The sequence below is a fragment of the Onthophagus taurus genome, chromosome 1 (genome assembly GCF_036711975.1).
Source record: "Onthophagus taurus isolate NC chromosome 1, IU_Otau_3.0, whole genome shotgun sequence".
NCBI lineage: Eukaryota > Metazoa > Arthropoda > Insecta > Coleoptera > Scarabaeidae > Onthophagus > Onthophagus taurus.
This window is the reverse complement of record NC_091966.1, coordinates 39,858,613-39,879,161: the sequence shown is the minus strand read 5'-3', so window position 1 is coordinate 39,879,161 and position 20,549 is coordinate 39,858,613. Positions and strand designations below refer to the sequence as shown.

Here is a 20,549-nt window from a genome sequence, read left to right as displayed (position 1 = left end):
TATTTTTGTCTAAAAACCCGATTTGGACGTTGATTAAATTAAATATGATGTATAATTTTTAAACTCGGATATTAATTAATATTATCGTATACTGAGTGATAAAAAAAAACAAGTTTTTGGATAATTGGCACAAGCACTAATTAATTATATAAGAAAGTATCTCAAAACCGAAAATTATTTGATTTAGTTAAAAATACTATTTTGTTTAATGGTCATCATCAAATTGTGATATAAAAAGGCTGAAGTACGTTCATCTACATTTTCATTTCTTAATTAATTCTGTTCGAAAAATTTAAGAACAGTCACTTAGGCATATTATTCATTACTCCATTCTATGTGTGTCTCTTTATGGTAAATAAATAAGATAATAAAGTAAAAATTAATCACGATTTACTCGATAAGTTGGTAAGCATGATTTTTATGGTTCCATATTAAACAAAATAGTATACTTCAATATAAATATGCTAGTCTTAAATATATATATATTTTGTGTAATATATATATATAAATACATAAATAAGCTATTGTGTAAAAGGGGATGATGCGCGTGAATGTGTTTTTGAAATTAAGTTAGAAATTAAAACCTTCTCAATGAGCATTTTTGAGAAATTAATTATTACTCTTATAATCTAATAATAAACGTAAGATACTAAATAATTTTGTACAATCCAAAGATACATTTAGGTGTGTAAAATTCCTATTTCGATGATTTATATATAATTATTTTTATTATTATTATTATCCGTGTTTATTCTTAAAAAAATAGCGATTTACTCCTTTTTTTAATTAATTTATTATGTATATGTTGTCTTTGTATATAATTTTCATGCATTTGGACTGTAATAAATTCCCTTTTTTTATTATAAATTTATTTATTTTTTTTTTAATTTTCTTATTTACTAACATATACAGAGTGGTTCAGTTTTTAATTGGGAAACTTTACTATTATAGGACGTCGTACTTGCCAAAATAACATAAGTTTTTTATACAGGTGTCTCACGTAACTGGTTCGTTAGAACTTCTTCAGGTTCCACTATTCGTAAAGATTTGAAATTTTGGTAGCATGGGTTGTTCATTCGGAACTTTCGATCTAAAATATTTTCAAGATGGCCGCCACTTCCGGTCCACCGGAAGTAGACCATAACTTCGTTATTTCAAATGGAATGCTATAGTTTTTATTGCACCTTTTAATTGTACGTAAAAAATATGTTGACTTTCATAAAAGTTATTGGTACCTAGCGTTTTTCGTTTTCGAGTTATTTTGATTTTAAGGTTTTTTTGGCAAATTTCACCATGCTCTTTAAAACCCTATATCAAAGCCAACGTTTATTCAAAAAATCTGTAAATTGGCACGATTACCCTTCAGATGCTCTCAGATAGGTTGTCATATATTGTATCAGAGTATCTTATACAGAGTGGTCAAAAATTGAATTACCGTTTCTCCATATTCAATGGGGAGAAAGTCGAAAATTTTTTTTACTAGGATCTAATACTAAATAAATAACACCAATTAATTGTGATTTTCAGAAGAAAAACCATAAATAAGATGAATGTCTGTCTGAATAAATTACATTGCTTTAAACAACATTATTGATACTCTAAATCAATAATAAATTATTAATAATCATCAATAATTATGAGGATTCACCGTAAATAAAACCTACAAATTTTCAGAACCAACTTTTAGAATAATTTTAGCTAAACATGGCACGACATTTTATTTTCTGTTACACGGAAACTATTAACTTTAAGGAAAATACTAAAGAGACAAAAAAGTACCACTAAAGAATGAGCTTTACAACCCATTTTTTTTTATGTTAATATTCCATAGCGTTAAAAAGTTCTTATAAAAAATATCATCCCATGAATTTCATCCCCTTAGAGGGCGCTAGAGACGTTTTAGGTATGCTTGAAAATAAGGTCTTAACCAGTACTAAATAAGTACAAAGTTTCAAATTCTACAGTTTACTTACAGCCGAAATACAAAATAAAATGTAAATTTTTGGCTCAACTTTGACAGCTCATAACTCGAAAAGAAACGAGTTGCGACTTTATTTTTATATAAAAACTTGTGTTATTTTGGCAAGTACTACGTCCTAGTAAAGTTTCCCGATTAAAAACTAAACCACCCTGTATAGTAAAACCTCGATATAACGGACTAATACGGGGAAGAGAGTGACTTAAATGAAACATTTTTAATTTGTACTCTTTAAACTGTTTGAATGAATAATTATAATGCACACAAATACGTTCAGTCTACTTGACTTTATATTTATATCAAGGACGGTAGAATCTAAGAGCACATCTCCAAGGCCTGTTCGTGACGTCAGCGCTGAATAACAAAATTAGAACTAACACTAGAACTAGAAATATTCGGGTTTAGCCAAACATCTCTTAAGACGGCTAAACCAGAATGTTTCTAGTTATGGGATTAGTATTAGATCTATTTTTAGTTCAATAAAAATATACAACAATCTAGCACTGAACAACAATTAAAACTAGAACTAACACTAGACCTAGAACCTGTTAGTTCTAGTTTTAGTTCAATGAAAAGTATACAACAATCTAACGATGAATAACAACTAAAACTAGCTCTAGAAAGTATAGTGTTAGTTCTACATAGTAACAGTGCTAGTGTAAAACTAGAACTAGAAACATTTGGCGATGGTTAACTCCAATTTCATTGTGTAAATTAATAAATTAAAAAGACAAAAAGATCTAATCTTTTGCTCCACAATGATGTTTATAAATTTCATCGATAACTTTCAAAATTCGCTATAAAATTCATTTCTTGAGGGATCCTTGTGGAAATATCACCAATTATTAATTATAGTGTCCTTTTTTTAATGCAAAAAGCCATTTTGAAAAATCACTTTTAGTTCTTGAAAAATAAATTTTTGAAATAATCGACAATTTTTTCGAATTTTGGTATTTTTGCCGATTAAATTTTAAAAATTCGTATAAAATCCACTTTTCTTGGAATATGAGTATGAAAATTTTCAAAAGTGTTAACAAGAGTGTCCTCTTTCCAATGAACCAACACATTTTGAAAAATAACTTTTAGTTTTTGAGAAAACAATATTTGAGGTTTTGATACAATTTTCGATGTTGCAATTTTCATCGATAACTTTCAAAATTCGCTATAAAATTCATTTCTTGAAAAATCCTTGTGGAAATATCACCAATTTTTAATTATAGTGTCCTCTTTTTAATGCAAAAAGCTGTTTTGAAAAATCACTTTTAGTTTTTAAGAAACAAATTTTTGAAATAATCGACAATTTTTTCGAATTTTGCAATTTTCGCCGATTAAGATTTAAAAATTCGTATAAAATCCACTTCTTAGAATATGAGTATGAAAATTTCCCAAGGTGTTAATAAAAGTGTCCTCTTTCCAATGAACCAACCCGTTTTCAAAAATAACTTTTAGTTTTTGAGAAAACAATATTTGAAGTTTTGAAAAAATTTTCGATGTTGCAATTTTCATCCCTAACTTTCAAAATTCGCTATAAAATTCATTTCTTGAAAAATCCTTGTGGAAATATCACCAGTTATTAATTATAGTGTCCTCTTTTTAATGCAAAAAGCCGTTTTGAAAAATCACTTTTAGTTGTTAAGAAAAAAATTTTTGAAATAATCGACAAATTTTTCGAATTTTGCAATTTTCGCCGATTAAGATTTGAAAATTCGTATAAAATCCAGTTCTTAGAATATGAGTATGAAAATTTCCCAAAGTGTTAATAAAAGTGTCTTCTTTTCAATGAACCAACCCGTTTTGAAAAATAACTTTTAGTTTTTGAGAAAACAATATTTGAAGTTTTGAAAAATTTTTTGATTTTGCAATTTTCATCGGTAACTGTCAAAATTGGCTATAAAATTAATTTCTTGAAGGATCCTTGTGGAAATATCACCAATTATTAATTAAAGTATTCTCTTTTTAGAGTTGCTTCGTTAGTTAAATCGGCATCAAAAAATTTATTTTGTATATTGAATCCAAATAAGCTGACATATCTTATCAGCTTTCTTATTAATTTCATTTTTATTCAAATATCGCTAAATCACTATCCGTTCCATCACTAAAGTAAATCATCAAAATTGACTGAAATTGCATCAAGTAGAAGTATCTAGTGATGAAAGAGATATTATTCCAGTTCAGAAGAAAAGATTAAGTCTATAAAAGCGATAACAGTATGTAAAATCTTTGTAATTTTGTTTTCAATCGGAACAGATGGTGCGTCCCAGACAGGACGTCGCGCTTTATTTCTTTATGTAGGTAAGATAAAGGCGCGACATATTGTCTGGGACACACCATCTGTTCCGATTGGACGGAACCCTCCTCTCCCCACATAGCTTATTTCTGTTTCTCTTTCATTTGTAATTCCATTAAATCGCTCTTAAAAAATTAGGGAGCCATAATTTTGAAAAATTGATCCAACAACCGACATTATTTGGCATATTTTGGTAAAAACCGGGTTGAAATCCGCCAGGTCGTTTTCGATATAACCGCGATTTTCCGCGAAACTATATGAAATATCGAAAAAATAAAATACGCCCGATATTAAGAACACATCAGTTTATCACCAATTCAAATTTAAAATTTTTACGGCAAATAGTTTTGGAGAAAAAAAATCGCAAAGTAGACAAAGTTGCTGGCACTCTCAAAAATCGAGTACTTTTTTCACTTAATTCGCGATAAAAGAAAAACCACGGACCCGAAAATTTCCAAATTAACATTGTAATAGGCAGAATTGTTCACTGATTACAATAAACTTAACCGCAATTTTTTCCATCGAAGGATTAGGAAGATATCTATCTCTAAAGTGGATAGTAGATATAGGTTACTAAATTCATGGATTTAAAAAGTTTCGAAATTCCAAGAGAATAATTAAAACAACATCCACAACGAGATCTCGTGTTAGTTCTACTTTTTGTTCAATAAACATATACAACAATATAATAACAAATATACAATTTACCGTCCTTGATTTATACAACCTATAGACAACTCGGGGAATACCCAAATTATATTTAAATATCGAGGTTTTACTGTACTTTTATTATGTATAAATTTTATTTTTTTATGTTAACAGAAATTCCTTCATATCACATCACCTAAAAAAAAAAGAAATATTAAAAATCAAAACTCATAATGGTCCTAATCTTTTGACCGTATCTGTAACAACGACGGGATTATCGTTTTATTATTATTGTTTGGAATCGAAAAGTATAAAATTCTAAAATTAAACGCTTAAACATTAGCGACTACTTTTGTATATATACGCGCCACACACTTTTTGTACAGGCTTTATATTAGATAGTTGGTACTAAAAATAAATAAACAGACTGTATACTTAAAAAAAAATAAATTTGCTAATACTTTAATTGTACTTTTTTTTATATAATCCCAAAAGTAAATTTACTAGTAAATAATATTTTACTTACTTAAAAAAATCAAACGTACCATATAACTTTACAGATTTAAGAGATACTTTAATGAAAGATCAAATAATATGTTGAGTTAGATATCGAAAAGTGATAGAGAGATTTAAATAAATAAGTGTGTAGACAAAACACTAATATCTGACTCGTTTGTGTGGACGATTTATCGTTTAGATACTTTTGGGAACAAGGACAAATGGTATAAAAAATAAAATCGTCAAAAATGCAGAACCATGTGAACGTTTTAAATTATTGTTAGAAGTGTCCAAGAACATTAATGTGATAATTGGAAATACAAATGTTGATTTAAGGAACTATAATAGGTCTAAAATTAATGTTTGTGGATAAGCTTGTGTTAAATTCAAGATAAACAATATAAAAGGTGATGGAAAATTTGATCTAATTAACATGGATCTAGATGGAGAGGAATCCGAACAAGTTGCTTTTACTGCCAAAATGATTGTAACATCTGATCAAGTGGAAATTGTTTCAAGTAAATTAGCAGTGGATCGGATATTCGGCAACTATGCGGTATCCGGCCATTTTTTAAAATCCGGTTATAATATGATATTCAAGTTCAACCCCAATAGGACTTTTTTCATTGAATACAACTTTATTTATATCAGGTTTGTCATTAGCAACCTCATTGTAACAATCCCAATACGATATATAAACTCTCTTGTTGCAGTTTCGTCTAGTTTTCTTCTCTTTGCTTGTAATTCATCATCACATTCCTTACTGACAGAACTGTTGCTTTTATCACTTTCTATTATTAATTAAAGTATCATCTTTTTAATGCAAAAAGCCGTTTTGAAAAATCGCTTTTAGTTTTTGAGAAATAAATTTTTGAAATGATCGACAATTTTTTCGAATTTTGCAAGTTTTGCCGTTCAAGTTTTAAAAATTCGTATAAAATCCATTTCTTGGAATATGAGTTTAAAAGTTTACCAAAGTGTTAATAAGAGTGTCCTCTTTCCAATGAACCAACACGTTTTGAAAAATAACTTTTGGTTTTTGAGAAAACAATATTTGAAGATTTGATAAAATTTTCGATGTTGCAATTTTCATCGATAATTTTCAAAATTCGCTATAAAATTCATTTCTTGAAGGATCCTTGTGGAAATATCACCAATTATTAATTATAGTGTCCTCTTTTTAATGCAAAAAGCCGTTTTGAAAAATCACTTTTAGTTCTTGAGAAAAAAATTTTTGAAATAATCGACAATTTTTTCGAATTTTGCAATTTTCGCCGATTAAGTTTTAAAAATTCGTATAAAATCCATTTCTTGGAATATGAGTATGAAAATTTTCCAAAGTGTTAATAAAAGTGCCTTCTTTCCAATGAACGAACCTGTTTTGAAAAATAACTTTTGGTTTTTGAGAAAACAATATTTGAAGTTTTGATAAAATTTTCGATGTTGCAATTTTCATCGATAACTGTCAAAATTCGCTATAAAATTAATTTCTTGAAGGGTCCTTGTGGAAATATCACCAATTATCAATTATAGTATCCTCTTTTTAATGCAAAAAGCTGTTTTGAAAAATCACTTTTAGTTTTTGAGAAATAAATTTTTGAAATGATCGATAATTTTTTCGAATTTTGCAATTTTCGCCGATTAAGTTTTAAAAATTCGTATAAAATCCATTTTTTGGAATATGAGTTTGAAAATCTCCCAAAGTGTTAATACGAGTGTCCTCTTTCCAATGAACCAACACGTTTTGAAAAATAACTTTTAGTTTTTGAGAAAACAATATTATTTGAGGTTTTGATCAAATTTTCGTTGCAATTTTCATCGATAACTTTCAAAATTCGCTATAAAATTCATTTCTTGAAAAATCCTTGTGGAAATATCACCAATTATTAATTATAGTGTCCTCTTTTTAATGCAAAAAGCCGTTTTGAAAAATCACTTTTAGTTGTTACGAAAACAATTTTTGAAATAATCGAGAAATTTTTCGAATTTTGCAATTTTCGCCGATTAAGTTTTAAAAATTCGTATAAAATCGAGTTCTTGAAGTATGAGTATGAAAATTTCCCAAAGTGTTAATAAAAGTGTCCTCTTTCCAATGAACCAACCCGTTTTGAAAATTAACTTTTAGCTTTTGAGAAAACAATATTTAAAGTTTTGATCAAATTTTCGATGTTGCAAATTTCATCGATAACTTTCAAAATTCGCTATAAAATTCATTTCTTGAAGGATCCTTGTGGAAATATCACCAATTATTAATTATAGTATCCTCTTTTTAATGCAAAAAGCCGTTTTGAAAAATTACTTTTAGTTCTTGAAAAATAAACTTTTGAAATAATCGAAAATTTTTTCGAATTTTGCAATTTTCGCCGATTAAGTTTTAAAAATTCGTATAAAATCCAGTTCTCGGAATATGAGTATGAAAATTTCCCAAAGTATTAATAAAAGTGTCCTCTTTCCAATGAACCAAGCCGTTTTGAAAAATAACTTTTAGTTTTTGAGGAAACAATATTTGAAGTTTTGATAAAATTTTCGATGTTGCAATTTTCATCGATAACTGTCAAAATTCGCTATAAAATTCATTTCTTGAAGGATCCTTGTGGAAATATCACCAATTATTAATTAAAGTATTCTCTTTTTAGAGTTGCTTCGTTAGTTAAATCAGCATCAAAAAGTTTATTTTATATATTGGATCCAAATAAGTTGACATATCTTATCAACTTTCTTATTAATTTCATTTTTATTCAAATATCACTAAAGTAAATCGTCAAAATTGACTCAAATTGCATCAAGTAGAAGTATCTAGTGATGAAAGTGATATTATACCAGTTCAGAAGAAAAGATTAAGTTTATAAAAGTGATAACAGTATGTAAAATCTTTATAATTTTGTTTTCACGTTTCTAAACAAGTTAATTAAATATTTAGATGAAATATAAAGAAAAAGAAAATTGTAATTTAATTATATCAAGCTGAAAAAGTTGTTAAAGAAGAAATACAACAAAAATTTGATAAAATGGAAGAGAGAATGTTATGACATTACAAATTTATTAAAATAAAAAAGCAATGACATCTTATAAATATTTATTATGGATATTGCTGTACATGATTACATTTCTTTTTAAGATGAAACAATATTATATTTATTACAAAACCTTAATTAATAAGAAATTACTTTAATCATTCATGATGTAAACCAGAATAAATTATAATCCATGTAACTAAAAACCCAGCAAACGATGTCATAAACCCTTCCTTAGTTAATTCCCACGTTCCCCCATACTCCTCTTCGTTTATATTTTGGAAATTTATACAGTAAAAATAAATAATCGCTGCATTAACCAAGACGAATAAAGCTATACCAAGGAAGCCTTTTAACGGTAATAACCCCCACGTTATCCCTATAAAAATTCCGATGAATTGTCTCATCCAATAAATCACATCTAAAAATTCTTCCTGCAATTACAAAAAATATTAATAATTTAAATAAAAATTTAACATAACCTCACCTTATCAGGCCACTCCGAATTCGAGGTAAACGCTCTGGTCCATAAAGTTTTATTCGACGTGGAAACACCGTTTTTTTCGATCGTTTTCGTTTTACTACTCATTTTTGAATAGTTTCTGTTAGAAAAACAAGTTTTTTTAATTCTTTTAACAAATAATTCTAAATCATCCTTTTGACAGGTGGTGACGTTTTATAATTATAGAAATCTATTTTACCGACATAAATAAATTACAATTTTTATTATTAATAATTAGTTTTAATAATTTAATATTGAAATTAAAATTATTACTATGACCATAATAAATAATTTATGAATAAAACTTTTTAATTTCAAGGTGTATAAGATGTTAAAAAAGAAAACTGTAATTTTAAGTTTTAAATGTCAAAGCCTTGTCAAAGTCACTTTTTAAGTATTGATAAATTTAATTAATTAAGAAATAATAATTAATTCATTTTATTTGTTGGGAAGGTCAAATTGTTTCATTGAATAACGCAGACCTTTTAGAGACTACTTTAGAAGGTAAACGGATGCTATGTTTTAAGAATTTACAAAACTGATTAGCATTCATTAATTTTTAAACAATTTTAAACAATAATTTAAACGTTCTTTTTTTTGAAGGTCAAATTATTAAATTGGATTAAAAGAAGATGTAATTACAAGTTACAACGAAGAGAAAATTGAAGCGGAGAAAAATCCATCTAGAATTTAACTCTAGAAAAGCTAGATATTCTCCGGTCTCATCTAAAACATAAAACAACCTGTGGATTTCTTAGCAATGACGTAACGTTCCCCACGCAGCCTTCCACCAGGTCTCCTCCACAGTTCGAGATACACACACACGTTAACAGCGTTGAACGGCGCGCGTTAAAACGTATTTTTTGCGGTGTTTACCCCATTCAAAAGTAGTTTTTAAAATTGTACCCGAAATGTTCAACGAAACGTAATAACAACTTCATCGCTAAACCTTACTTTATTGCAAGAAAGAACGGTAAGTTGAAATAGAAAAATAGACGAAACAAGAGTTTAGTTTTACCATGGCGGTTTTGTACCGTTCGCTTTACCTTTGCATCGTCGTTTTAAAATGTAATTGGATTGAGAGAGGCGAAAACGTTTTTACTTCGAACCATATTTAGAGGTTGACGTCATTTTTAGAAAGCGAATCGGTACTTTAATGAAAAGTAAAAGGATTTTTTTATTCTTGGTACCCGTAGCCTTGGATCTTTTTCTTGTTTGTTTTTTAATTAATTTAAAAAAAGGGGATTAATTTTGTATTTTTGATTTATTTTTTTGCTAGTTTTTTTTAATCTTATTAAAATATAAAAGAAATGGCAAGGATTAAGGAGGATGAAACGAGGTCGTTGTGGCCAAAACACCCCTCCAGTCAAGATATAAGAATGGGTATGTTTAAAAGAATAGAAAAGGAAACTAATTATAATTAAACTAACTAAAAATATACTAAAAGAGAATAATAGAATACAAAAAATTATTCCTATTTTACATATTGCATCAATAACTTTCACTACTAAAATTTAAACAAAACGATTTCTAAAAATTAAAAATTTCCCTTAAAAGAAGAGTATTCTCCAACTTAAAACTTTTATGAGATGGTAAATTAAGTATATTTTATGAAGATATACAATCCTAACAAACAGAGCGGCTCAAGAAAACACGAAAAAGCTTTTGTGTTGCGAAGAAATGCTAATTAGAAAAGGATTTCGTCGTGGCTTTCTTTTGTAAACGTTGAGAATTGTAGAAATGTTAAAGTTTCTTGGGTTTTTAATTAAAAAATAATTATTAACATGTAATTTCAGTCTAATATTTTTAATTCATAATAATTTAAACAACTTAATATCGTTATTTTCTTTTCGATTAAACAATATCGATTTATTTTAGATGAATTATCAGATACAATGGGAAAAGGTATGACGACCCGCGTTAATAAAAATCATTACGTAGCTAGGAGACCCGCTGCGGAGTCGCCGATACCCGTTCACGTGCCAAGAAGTGTTTATTCGGATGGCGAGGAAAGTCAAAGAGCGCCTTCAGAAAGAACTCTATCAGAATATACGGTAATATTTTGTTTAATTAATCTCAAAGTTACTCCTACCTAGATCTCTAAAATAAATCGTTCCACCAAAAAACATTTAATACATCTTATTTATAGGTGTTAGAGTTTATTTAATATTTCAACAATATTAATATGCATTATAAACGGCGACTTCAAACTTAACGCAAGGAAAAAGGAACAAGCTGAGATATAAAAAATAACACCTTCAATAAGACTTTGAACTGAAGAAATAAACAACACAAATAAACAAAACAGTACAAGGTTTTTCTAACAATTAATGATTCCATAAATGGATTCAAAATGTGTTCATTCTGAATCAGAAAGATCTGAATTCGAACACCTCGTTATGTATTTGTCTAATTAGGCACATGCTGTTCATGATTGTTTGATCAGTAAGTGTCTTATTGTTATAAAGATATTTGACTTTTATTATGGTGAAACAACTATGAGTAAGTATAATCTATATGTAAAAGCATAACTGGACTAGGTCTGGAAATGTCCTCAATGAGCTGGTAATGCGAGGAAGAGAAGGACTAACATAATAACTCATGGAGCTGTATGATAAAATACGGCAGGATGTCCAAACTCCAGAAAGCTGAAGAAACTATTTTCACTCTTTAAAAAAGGGATTTCTGTCCTAGACACATCCATGAAGCTGTTTTTTCGACTCTTGTGACGTGTTTCTTCTCAAAGTAACAGACCAACGATCGATACAGTCTTCGTAGTTAACCATAAGGGAGAAATACAACAGAATATAGCAAACTTGCATACTTACTACATACTTTAATTTATGGATTTGATGAAAACGTTCGACAGGATACGGTTGCTGGACTCTTGAATGTGGGTGTTAGGCATGGTGGCAGCCTCAGCCCTCATCTCTTCAACGCCAATCTTCATAGACAGGATCATAGAACGAGTGTTACGAAGTACAAATTATATACTATGCGAACGACGCAACTTTGTTTGCAAAGGATTTATGAATCTGCAGGTGGTATATACTGTGTAGATGTAAACAAATGAACGGTCACATGATAAAGCAAGTAACATACTACACTAATTTAGGCGTAGGCTTATCATATAGTATAGCTCAAAAATAACTTGAGAAAACTAGTCAACAAGTCAGCCAAAATTGGGGGAGCACCAAGAACGGCCATCTGCAGAAACAACTGCATATCTATAGAGACATGTACAGCGGAGGGGCGAAAAGGATGATGTGTGCTAACGAGATGATGATTTTGAAAGTAATTATTGACATTGAAAGCAGTCACAAATGGGTAGGAATAGACTATAAAAGATTCATAGTCTAGAGATTGCTAAGCAGCATCCAAAAGGTACTATCTTGATCATTACGACATAACTCTTATGGGGTTGTTCGTTTTGTTGGGCGTCAATGGAAATATATGGAAATTGACTACTTTTTCGGCAGGGGAGTCGTGGTTTTTTCACGGAGATGCAGCGCATATTGTAAATGCTGTACATTTTCAAGATCGTTGCCATAACGTAACTAAACAAGAATATGATCGTACTAACCATGGCGAAGTGCGTAGACTCTGCGACAAATTTAAGATGTTCTGTTGACTTATAATTTAGGTTTAGTAATAAACTTAGTAAGACCGATTTTTTAGACGGTTATTTAAAGTTTGGTTTTACGGCAATAGAAATTAATAGTGATGGGAAACTACAATGTGTATTGTGAATGAAAATTTTTGGCAATGGAATGTGTACTTCCAAATAAATCGAAGACCCATTTTAATGCTAATCACCACATGCCATCATAGTATAGTTGGCAAACCTCGTAAATTTTTTTTCTGTTCATTAAAATTTGACAAGATGAAATTGGCTAAGCGATCCCAGAAAATATGCAGTGATTCTCAGGTTCAAAAGATTTATAAATAAAGAAGATATACAAGTTTCATTTATTAGTCATCCTTTACTTAGGGTAGGGCGAAATGGAAATATTTTAATTAAATAAGGCGCCGCGACTAGCAAATGTTTAGGAATTTCAATTCCATGGAACTAAGATCTGGTGATGAATTCGACCCCATCGGATCAATAGTGTTCGTTTTTGGAAGAACATCTGGAGATTGCATTCTTTGGGGTATCCAGAAACTGTCGTCTTCTCCTAATCTGAACTCTTGCGACTCATTTTAGTGAGGTAATATTAAAGACAAACTTAAAATTAAAGTTTGTTCGATTGCTCTGTACCCGTTTATATTGATATTTGGGATTAATCTCTTCAACAATTTTAAAAATAAAATCACGTTGTCTTTGTAAATCACCCAAATTCCAGAAGTCTGAAAAAACTGCCTTTCTATCTTCCTCTGTGATTTTGGCACTACACTGCAGTCTGCATGTTGAACTGCACGGCGGTCCTAAACTTTTAGCTTTAAAAATTGTTTTACGTTTCGAACTTGATGTATACTCCAAGCCAGAATTCCTACATCGTTTCGCAACGTTCTTTTTCCATTTCTCTTCTTGCCTTTTTGTTTAGTTTCTAAATTAATTTCTGCTATTTCATTTGGTAAAACAGGCTGTTCTGCCAAGGATTCATCTGCAGACAGGCCCTCCTCAGAGTCGCTACTCAAACTACTTGAAGATGACGTAGAACTGGAGCTGAAATTTGGGTCTGCGTATGAATCATCAAATTGTGAATAGTGTTCACTACCAGATGAATTGCCAGTTTCAGAACTGGTAACTGGTGGGGCATATGGAATCGCTAAACAACAATCCTCAACGTTACTTATAGCTAGATTTGTATTCTCATCGTTGTCCACATTGCTGTTCATTACATCATTTTCATTACTTATAGTCAAGGTCTATAGAACATAAGGTTACCCAATACCGATTCTCCTCCTCTGAGAGGCAAGGTGGGTCAGTGACGTAGCTGGTTCTATGAACAACACAACACGATGCGAGGTTTAAATATTTTATATAGACTGTACCACAGTATAGGCACGTATAGGCTATCTTTTATTCTGACTGTATCGAACCAGTGACGTCAATTTGCGGGGTAATAATCGATACTACAGAGGCATAGGGAATGAGGTAACCTTATGTTCTATAAACCTTGACTTATAGTCAATAGTTGAGTATTCGTTTCATTTTGAATAACATTATATTTATCGTTTACTTGTTTTGATAGTCTCAGCAATAGTTTAGTCCGTTCGTTAAACGGTGCTACTTGCCAATTTTCCATTGTTCCTATTTTGAAAAGTTGATTTTTTAATAAAATTTCACACTGCGTTCTTTCTCACTGCGTTCGTCGCTAAGCGACAGACCACGCCATAAAAAGCACTGCTTCTCTTCCATATAAAACAATATACTATTAGATCCGCTTTATTATTTAGTATAAATGTTCAAGAATAATGTCACAACTTAAAGAAATGCACACACAAGATAAATGACATTGTTAAAGTCAACTTTACCTTATAATCAAAAAAGACACAAAACATAAAGCGACACTTTTCTTGCAAGGATTGTTTCATAACCTGGAGTTGCCACTAGTCGAATTCGATATGTAACGTTTTCTTGTGAAACTCGACACAACTAATGTTGTGTTACTTTTCATGTGCGCAACCCTTAATTTCGCGCTCAAAGACAAAGTGACACTTGTACCTTCTGCAAATTATTTTGTAAACTATCTTTATGACGTATTTGCTGATAAAAATAGAACATTTTTTAAACATATTTTTTCATTCATCTCAAAAATGACGATTTTTGAATTGTATCACTTTTCTTGTGCACCAACGATATCCTTTTAAAAACAATTATTTTCAATTATATTTTCCATCAAATAATATTAACTGCGGCGTTTTATTTCAGCATTAATTTAATACCTTCTTCTTATTTTATTTTTAGCCATATAATGTTGTAAATGAACGAGAAGCCAGAAGATATCACCACGCCAGAAATCCACCAAGAGCTTCTTCTGCCTTAAGCAGAGGCAGTGGTTACGATGATAATGGATCCGATATTTATGTTACAAGTGGAGCCTATAAAGCACCATCAGAATTTAGGTTAATATCCATATTTTGTATAAATATATTATATTTAAGTATAAATGTTATTGAAATGATTTATTTTTAGTCGCGGTTCACGATCAAGAGGAGCTCCTAGTCACTATTCATACAGAAGTGGAGTAGCCCCATCGGTTGCAAGTACACAAAAAACAAGAAATTCACGCAAAGGTGGCGTCACAGTTGAAACGATGGCCGCACCAAACCCCTTTTGTCCAAACATAAAAGGAATGTGCTGTTTGATGCTTTTATTAAACTTGGGAATCGTTTTGGTCACTTTGGGATTCGTGATAGTTATTCAATTTTTCGAACCGATTTACGTTTGGTAAGATTCATTTTAATTTTACCTTTTTATTATTGATTTTTGATTTTCTTTTAGGGTGCTAGGAATAATATTTTTAATAGTTGGGTTTCTAACGTTAATCGCAAGTATAATATATTGCGTCGTTATATGTCGAGATTTTAAATCGCCGAAAGACGTCAATCCGGAAGATTTTTATTGGACACATCATTGGCAAAAAACTTTTGGAACTCCCGAAATTAATTACAAAACCGAGGAAAAGTATCCGGATGATCGGTATAGCGATCGATATTCAGTGAGTAAACTTTCATCGAAATACTCGGATCGGAATCAGAGATATTAAGAAGATTTTACGAAAACAATTTTGATTTTTAACATTTCTTTTTTGTTACTTTTTTACTAATTTATTATTATAAAAAATATATTATATTAATATAATTAATAATGTAACTAGTATTTAAAACTCAAAGATATATTTTTTAGAAATAAAATTTACTAAAATCAAAAATTCTTTTGTATTCCATCTTTCACGAATTCCACCACTTCTAGCAATTGACAACATTCTTTCTAGGTCTAGCGTTAGTTCTAGTTTTACACTAGCACTATCACTAGAACTAACACAAAACTTAGAAATAGAATCTTGTGTTAGTTCTAGTGATAGTACTAGTGTAAAACTAGAACTAACACAAGACCTAGAACTAGAATCATTCGGATTTAGCCGTCTTGAGAGACGTGCGGCTAAATCCGAATGTTTCTAGTTCTCGGTTTAGTGTTAGTTCTAGTTTTGCACTAACACTATAACTAGAACTAAAGCAAGACCTAGAACTAGAAACATTCTAGGTCTAATGTTAGTTCTAGTGATTTTGGTAGCTACTGCTAGTTAGCATATCGCTATGTTGCATATTTTTATTGCACTAAAACTAGAACTAACAGTAGACCTAGAACTAGAAACTTTCTAGTTCTAATGTTAGTTCTAATTTTACACTAGCACTATCACTAGAACCAACACAACACCTAGAACTAGAATCATTCGGGTTTAGCCGTCTTAAGAGACGTGCGGCTAAATCCGAATGTTTCTAGTTCTCGGTCTTGTGTTAGTTCTAGTGATAGTGCTAGTGTAAAACTAGAACTAAGTTAGTGTTAGTTCTAATTTTAATTGTTATTCAGCGTTAGATTGTGATACATTTTTATTGAACGAAAAGCAGAACTAACACTAGACCTAGAACCACAATTCATTTTATGTGGGACATACATATATTACGAACTCTATCAAATTCTCGGTATATTCAATAAATTAGTATTTTATTAAATACTAAATAAATACGTTAGATGGCGCTGAGTGTAACATACAGACATCTTTAATTTTGTGATTTAAAACTTTGTAAGTTCACGGTTAGATGGCAGATAATAAACCAAAATTTGAAATGAGTAAAATCCAAGAAGTACAGGTATAATTCCAACCCTGTATTTAACCGATTTGAGACTTCGTTATCTATAAATATCTGTCTGATTCGTTGGCGGGTAAGAGGAGGACGCATTTATTTCGGTGGGGGCCGTTTTTAGACGGTCAATGCCCTCAGATTCTGAAACAACTCCTCGCCTGTGTGTGTATCTAAAAAGAAAGGGTTTTATGTTTTATTCGATCCTGACCTCGGCGTTTTAACTTTTTGAGAACCCATTTTACGAGCGTCGCTATCAATTTTTTGTTTAAATAATATTTATTTTTATTATTTCGATTTTAATTTTTTTATTATGTATTAATTCCCTAGGAATGCCGCGTTTTATATTAATTAACGAGAGAAACCGATTATAGATTATTTCCAGTCGGGATAATTTAAAGTCCCGGCTCTAACCGCAAATGGTTAAAATTTAATTGCGCCAGTTATATTCCCCTTAATGATCTCGGATCTCGCAGCTGCATCTCGTCTGCGATCGAAATATTCCAGGAAATTGATATAAAACTCGCAAAAAAAACCAGGGCGGTAGACGAAAAAAAAAAAAAAGAAAATAATCCAAGCCTAGATCTCCGAGTTCGGACTTTGTTACTTTTTTATGAACTCGGAACCTGTGTTTAATGAGAGATATCGTTTCCTAGATGAATTATTTATTTTTCTCCTTTTAAAGAGAATAACTTATTTTAACCTTAATTGCCGTGAACCCGTTTGTATGCCGTCTTAAAGTGTGGGCGGTCCTAGTCCAGACCAACAAGAAATTAATTTCATCTCGGAGAGAGCGAATACCATGTACGGGGACAACTTATCGACGATTAGTAGACGTTGTAATTGTCTCACAACACCTGGGAGAAAGATTATTACTAATTGATCATTTAATTGATTCGATCTAAATTTATCAATTTAAATAAGGTTGAAATTTCATTTTCTTGTTTTGACAATTTACTTCGAGATTGATTAAGTTTTCTTATGCTAAATCCGTACTAATTTTATAGATAATGTTTAACCTTCGAGCGGGCGCGCTGTTATAAAATTTATCACAATCTTCGTTTTTTTAATATATTTCCTTATATAATGCATTTGAAACGATTTAACGCTAATGTATTCGTGTAACCATGTATTTTGAACATTATGATGAGAAAATTAAAAAAAAAAAAAACTATTGTCGTCGTTTTTACGGCAAAAAAAGGTGTAAAAGATAAGAAATTTACACATTAATTGCTGATTGATAAGGCCGTATTTATATTATGGGATGAATTTATGGTGTAAATGTATTATAAATACGTTTCGAGTCATATGTGAAAGTTTTTGGGTTGTTTGCAGACTTTAGGAAAATACAGGTCCGTAATGAAAGTTTTGTCGGAATCGGAATTTTTTGCTTCATCTGTTCAATATTTCAAACTTTTCAATTTTTTCGCTAGTTTGTATAAAAATTCAATATATTCAGGTTTCTTGCGTGTAAATAAGAGATCTATTGGGACCGGAAACTAAATTTTAAAACGCCATGAGCGTTTGTTTGCACAGGCCGTAATTATTTTTTAGGAGTTATTTACGATTAGTTTTTATGAGTAGGTAATCCTTGGAGGATTTCGGGGTATATTTAGAATACGGTTGTCAATATATAAGTTTAGAGATCAGCGTTACAGTCATTGTGTAAAGTGTCGTTGGAGCGAAAAGAAGTCGTTTTATTCAAAAGTTTTTGTGTTGAAAAAAATATTGAGTGTGTTAAAATATAACAAGTGTTAAAATATAATAGATAAATGATGGCAGCACCAGAAATATTATCTAAAAGTGACATTGAAAACAACATTCAAGGGCTATTTGATAAACCGCAAAAAGAAGAAGAAGATAGTGAAGCCGGAAGTGATCTGAGTGATGAAGAGGATAATTCTTCTGAAGAGGATGAAGAAAGCATTGAGACATGTATTGAAGATTTTTATGTTGGAAAAGACAATGTCAGCATGTGGAAAAGAACAAAATACGCAAAATCAAGTCGAACTAAAAATATTAACATAATAAAAGAAGTTTCAGGTCCTACTTGTGGTGTAAAAAATCTTAGTGAATTAGAACTATTTCAAAAAATTATCGATAGTATAATGCTTGAAAATATTGTGGCACATAAAAATACTTATATAGAATCTCTGAGATCAAATCGTGATTACACACGGAGCAGAGATATCAAAGATACCAACATAAACGAATTATTGGCTTATTTGGGAATACTTTTCTTAATAGGTATTAAAAAGTCACATTTTGCCAATGTATAAGAAATTTGGAGCAGCGATGGAACAGGTATTCAAATGGTTAGAGTAATGATGAGCTACAAACGGTTTTTGTTTTTAACTCGATCTCTCCGCTTTGATGATAAAGTTACAAGAGTCGGTAGGCGTAAAACTGACAAATTGGCAGCAATTCGGTGTTTATTCGAGCAATTTCTAGAAAACAGCCAGCGTTTTTCAAGTTAGGTGAATTCGTCCCAATAGACGAAATGTTGCATCCTTTCCGAGGTAGATTTGCATGGATACAGTATATTCCAAGCAAACCCGCTAAATATGGGATAAAAATGTATGCACTTTGCGATGTGAAAACTTTTTATACATACAACATAGAAATTTATTGTGGCAAGCAACCAGATGGTCCGTATATGGTATCTAACAAACCGATGGATATTGTAAAGCGATTGGTGAAACCATTAGAAAATTCAAACAGAAATGTTACTACTGACAACTATTATACCAGCGTAATTACAATTAATAGCAGATTATTTACTACAGAAGAAATTTGTTTAGACTGTAAAAATGAATCTGATTCAAATTAAAATATAAAATATTTAACAATTACAAACCGTCAAAATCGCAACAACCTTGAAATGTCGCAAAATGTAAAATATAAATGCGTATGTTTTTTAATAATTTATTTGTTTTTTAATATTTATTTATTATTTTATTTGTTTTTTTATTAGTTTGTTAAAGTTTTTTGATTTTTAAAAATGAATTCATTTTATTGATTTCATTTTATGTTAACAGTTACTTAATACATATTATATACTTCTACTCTAGTAAAATGTGTGTTTTTTTTAATAACCTAATACATACTTATTAATGCGAACCCGTTGTCATAAAATGTATTTGTTATATTCCGCTTTTGTTATGAAATCGAGCGCGCCCGCTCGAAAATTGATACGGACCTGTGTTATAAATTTTATACACAGCGCGCCCGCTCGTGTTACAAAATCGAGCGCGCCCGCTCGAAGGTTAATGGAAATTTAAAACAGTTACCTTTCAATGAAGAACTTCGTTTTGAAGAATCACTTTTAGTTCTTAATACACATTTCTTTTTTTAAGTTAAGTTGTTGATTAAGGGGTTCTTTGACAGCTGTCAAATTCGCTTCAAACATAAATAAAATTAATAACTATCTTCACACCTATAATTTTAATTTTAATTTCAATACAAACATTGACATTTGTGTGATTTTAATCATAAATATGTGTTTTTAATTATAAATATGTTTTTTGTGTGTTTTGAAGAATTAGTTTATTTTTGATCTATTATAGTACTGTGGACAGCTGTGAAGTTCGGTTTCTACCATAAATAAAATTAATAACTATCTTCACACCTATAATTTTAATTGTCAATACAAACATTGTAATTTGTGTATTTTTCATTATAAATATGTGTGTTTATTTAAGCTTTACATAATTTGATAGATAAAAATGATAAAATATTGATTACAAGTTTGTTGTACTAAGAATTTTTAAGGTAAATTAGTATGAAAATTTTTTTTAGTAAAATCGTAAATTA

At 30.1% G+C, this 20,549-nt stretch overlaps 2 protein-coding genes and 1 long non-coding RNA gene across 4 annotated transcripts; 2 read left to right on the top strand and 1 right to left on the bottom strand.

The window, feature by feature from the left end:
* Window positions 1-8,470: 8,470 nt before the first annotated feature.
* Window positions 8,471-9,760, bottom strand: LOC111423543 (GEL complex subunit OPTI). Its single transcript, XM_023056786.2, has 3 exons — window positions 9,671-9,760; window positions 8,913-9,027; window positions 8,471-8,859 (listed from the first exon to the last, which is right to left on the bottom strand). The coding sequence occupies exons 2-3, from the start codon at window positions 9,012-9,014 to the stop codon at window positions 8,584-8,586; spliced, it is 378 nt and encodes a 125-aa protein (XP_022912554.1). The 5' UTR covers window positions 9,015-9,027; window positions 9,671-9,760; the 3' UTR covers window positions 8,471-8,583.
* A 49-nt stretch (window positions 9,761-9,809) lies between these two features.
* On the top strand, window positions 9,810-15,805 carry LOC111418766 (uncharacterized). 2 transcript variants are annotated; one of them, XM_071201318.1, is made up of 6 exons: window positions 9,823-9,900; window positions 10,207-10,310; window positions 10,806-10,981; window positions 14,839-14,996; window positions 15,067-15,321; window positions 15,376-15,805. In XM_071201318.1, exons 2-6 carry the CDS (start codon window positions 10,238-10,240, stop codon window positions 15,638-15,640), a joined length of 927 nt encoding a protein of 308 aa, XP_071057419.1. In that variant the 5' UTR covers window positions 9,823-9,900; window positions 10,207-10,237; the 3' UTR covers window positions 15,641-15,805. The 2 variants fall into 2 exon arrangements, with proteins under 2 accessions (XP_071057420.1, XP_071057419.1); XM_071201319.1 differs by lacking the exon at window positions 10,207-10,310 and having other exon boundaries at window positions 9,810-9,900.
* On the top strand, window positions 10,988-14,309 carry LOC139432628 (uncharacterized). Its single transcript, XR_011642368.1, has 2 exons — window positions 10,988-11,433; window positions 11,512-14,309. It is a non-coding gene; the product is annotated as an uncharacterized lncRNA (long non-coding RNA).
* Window positions 15,806-20,549: the final 4,744 nt, after the last annotated feature.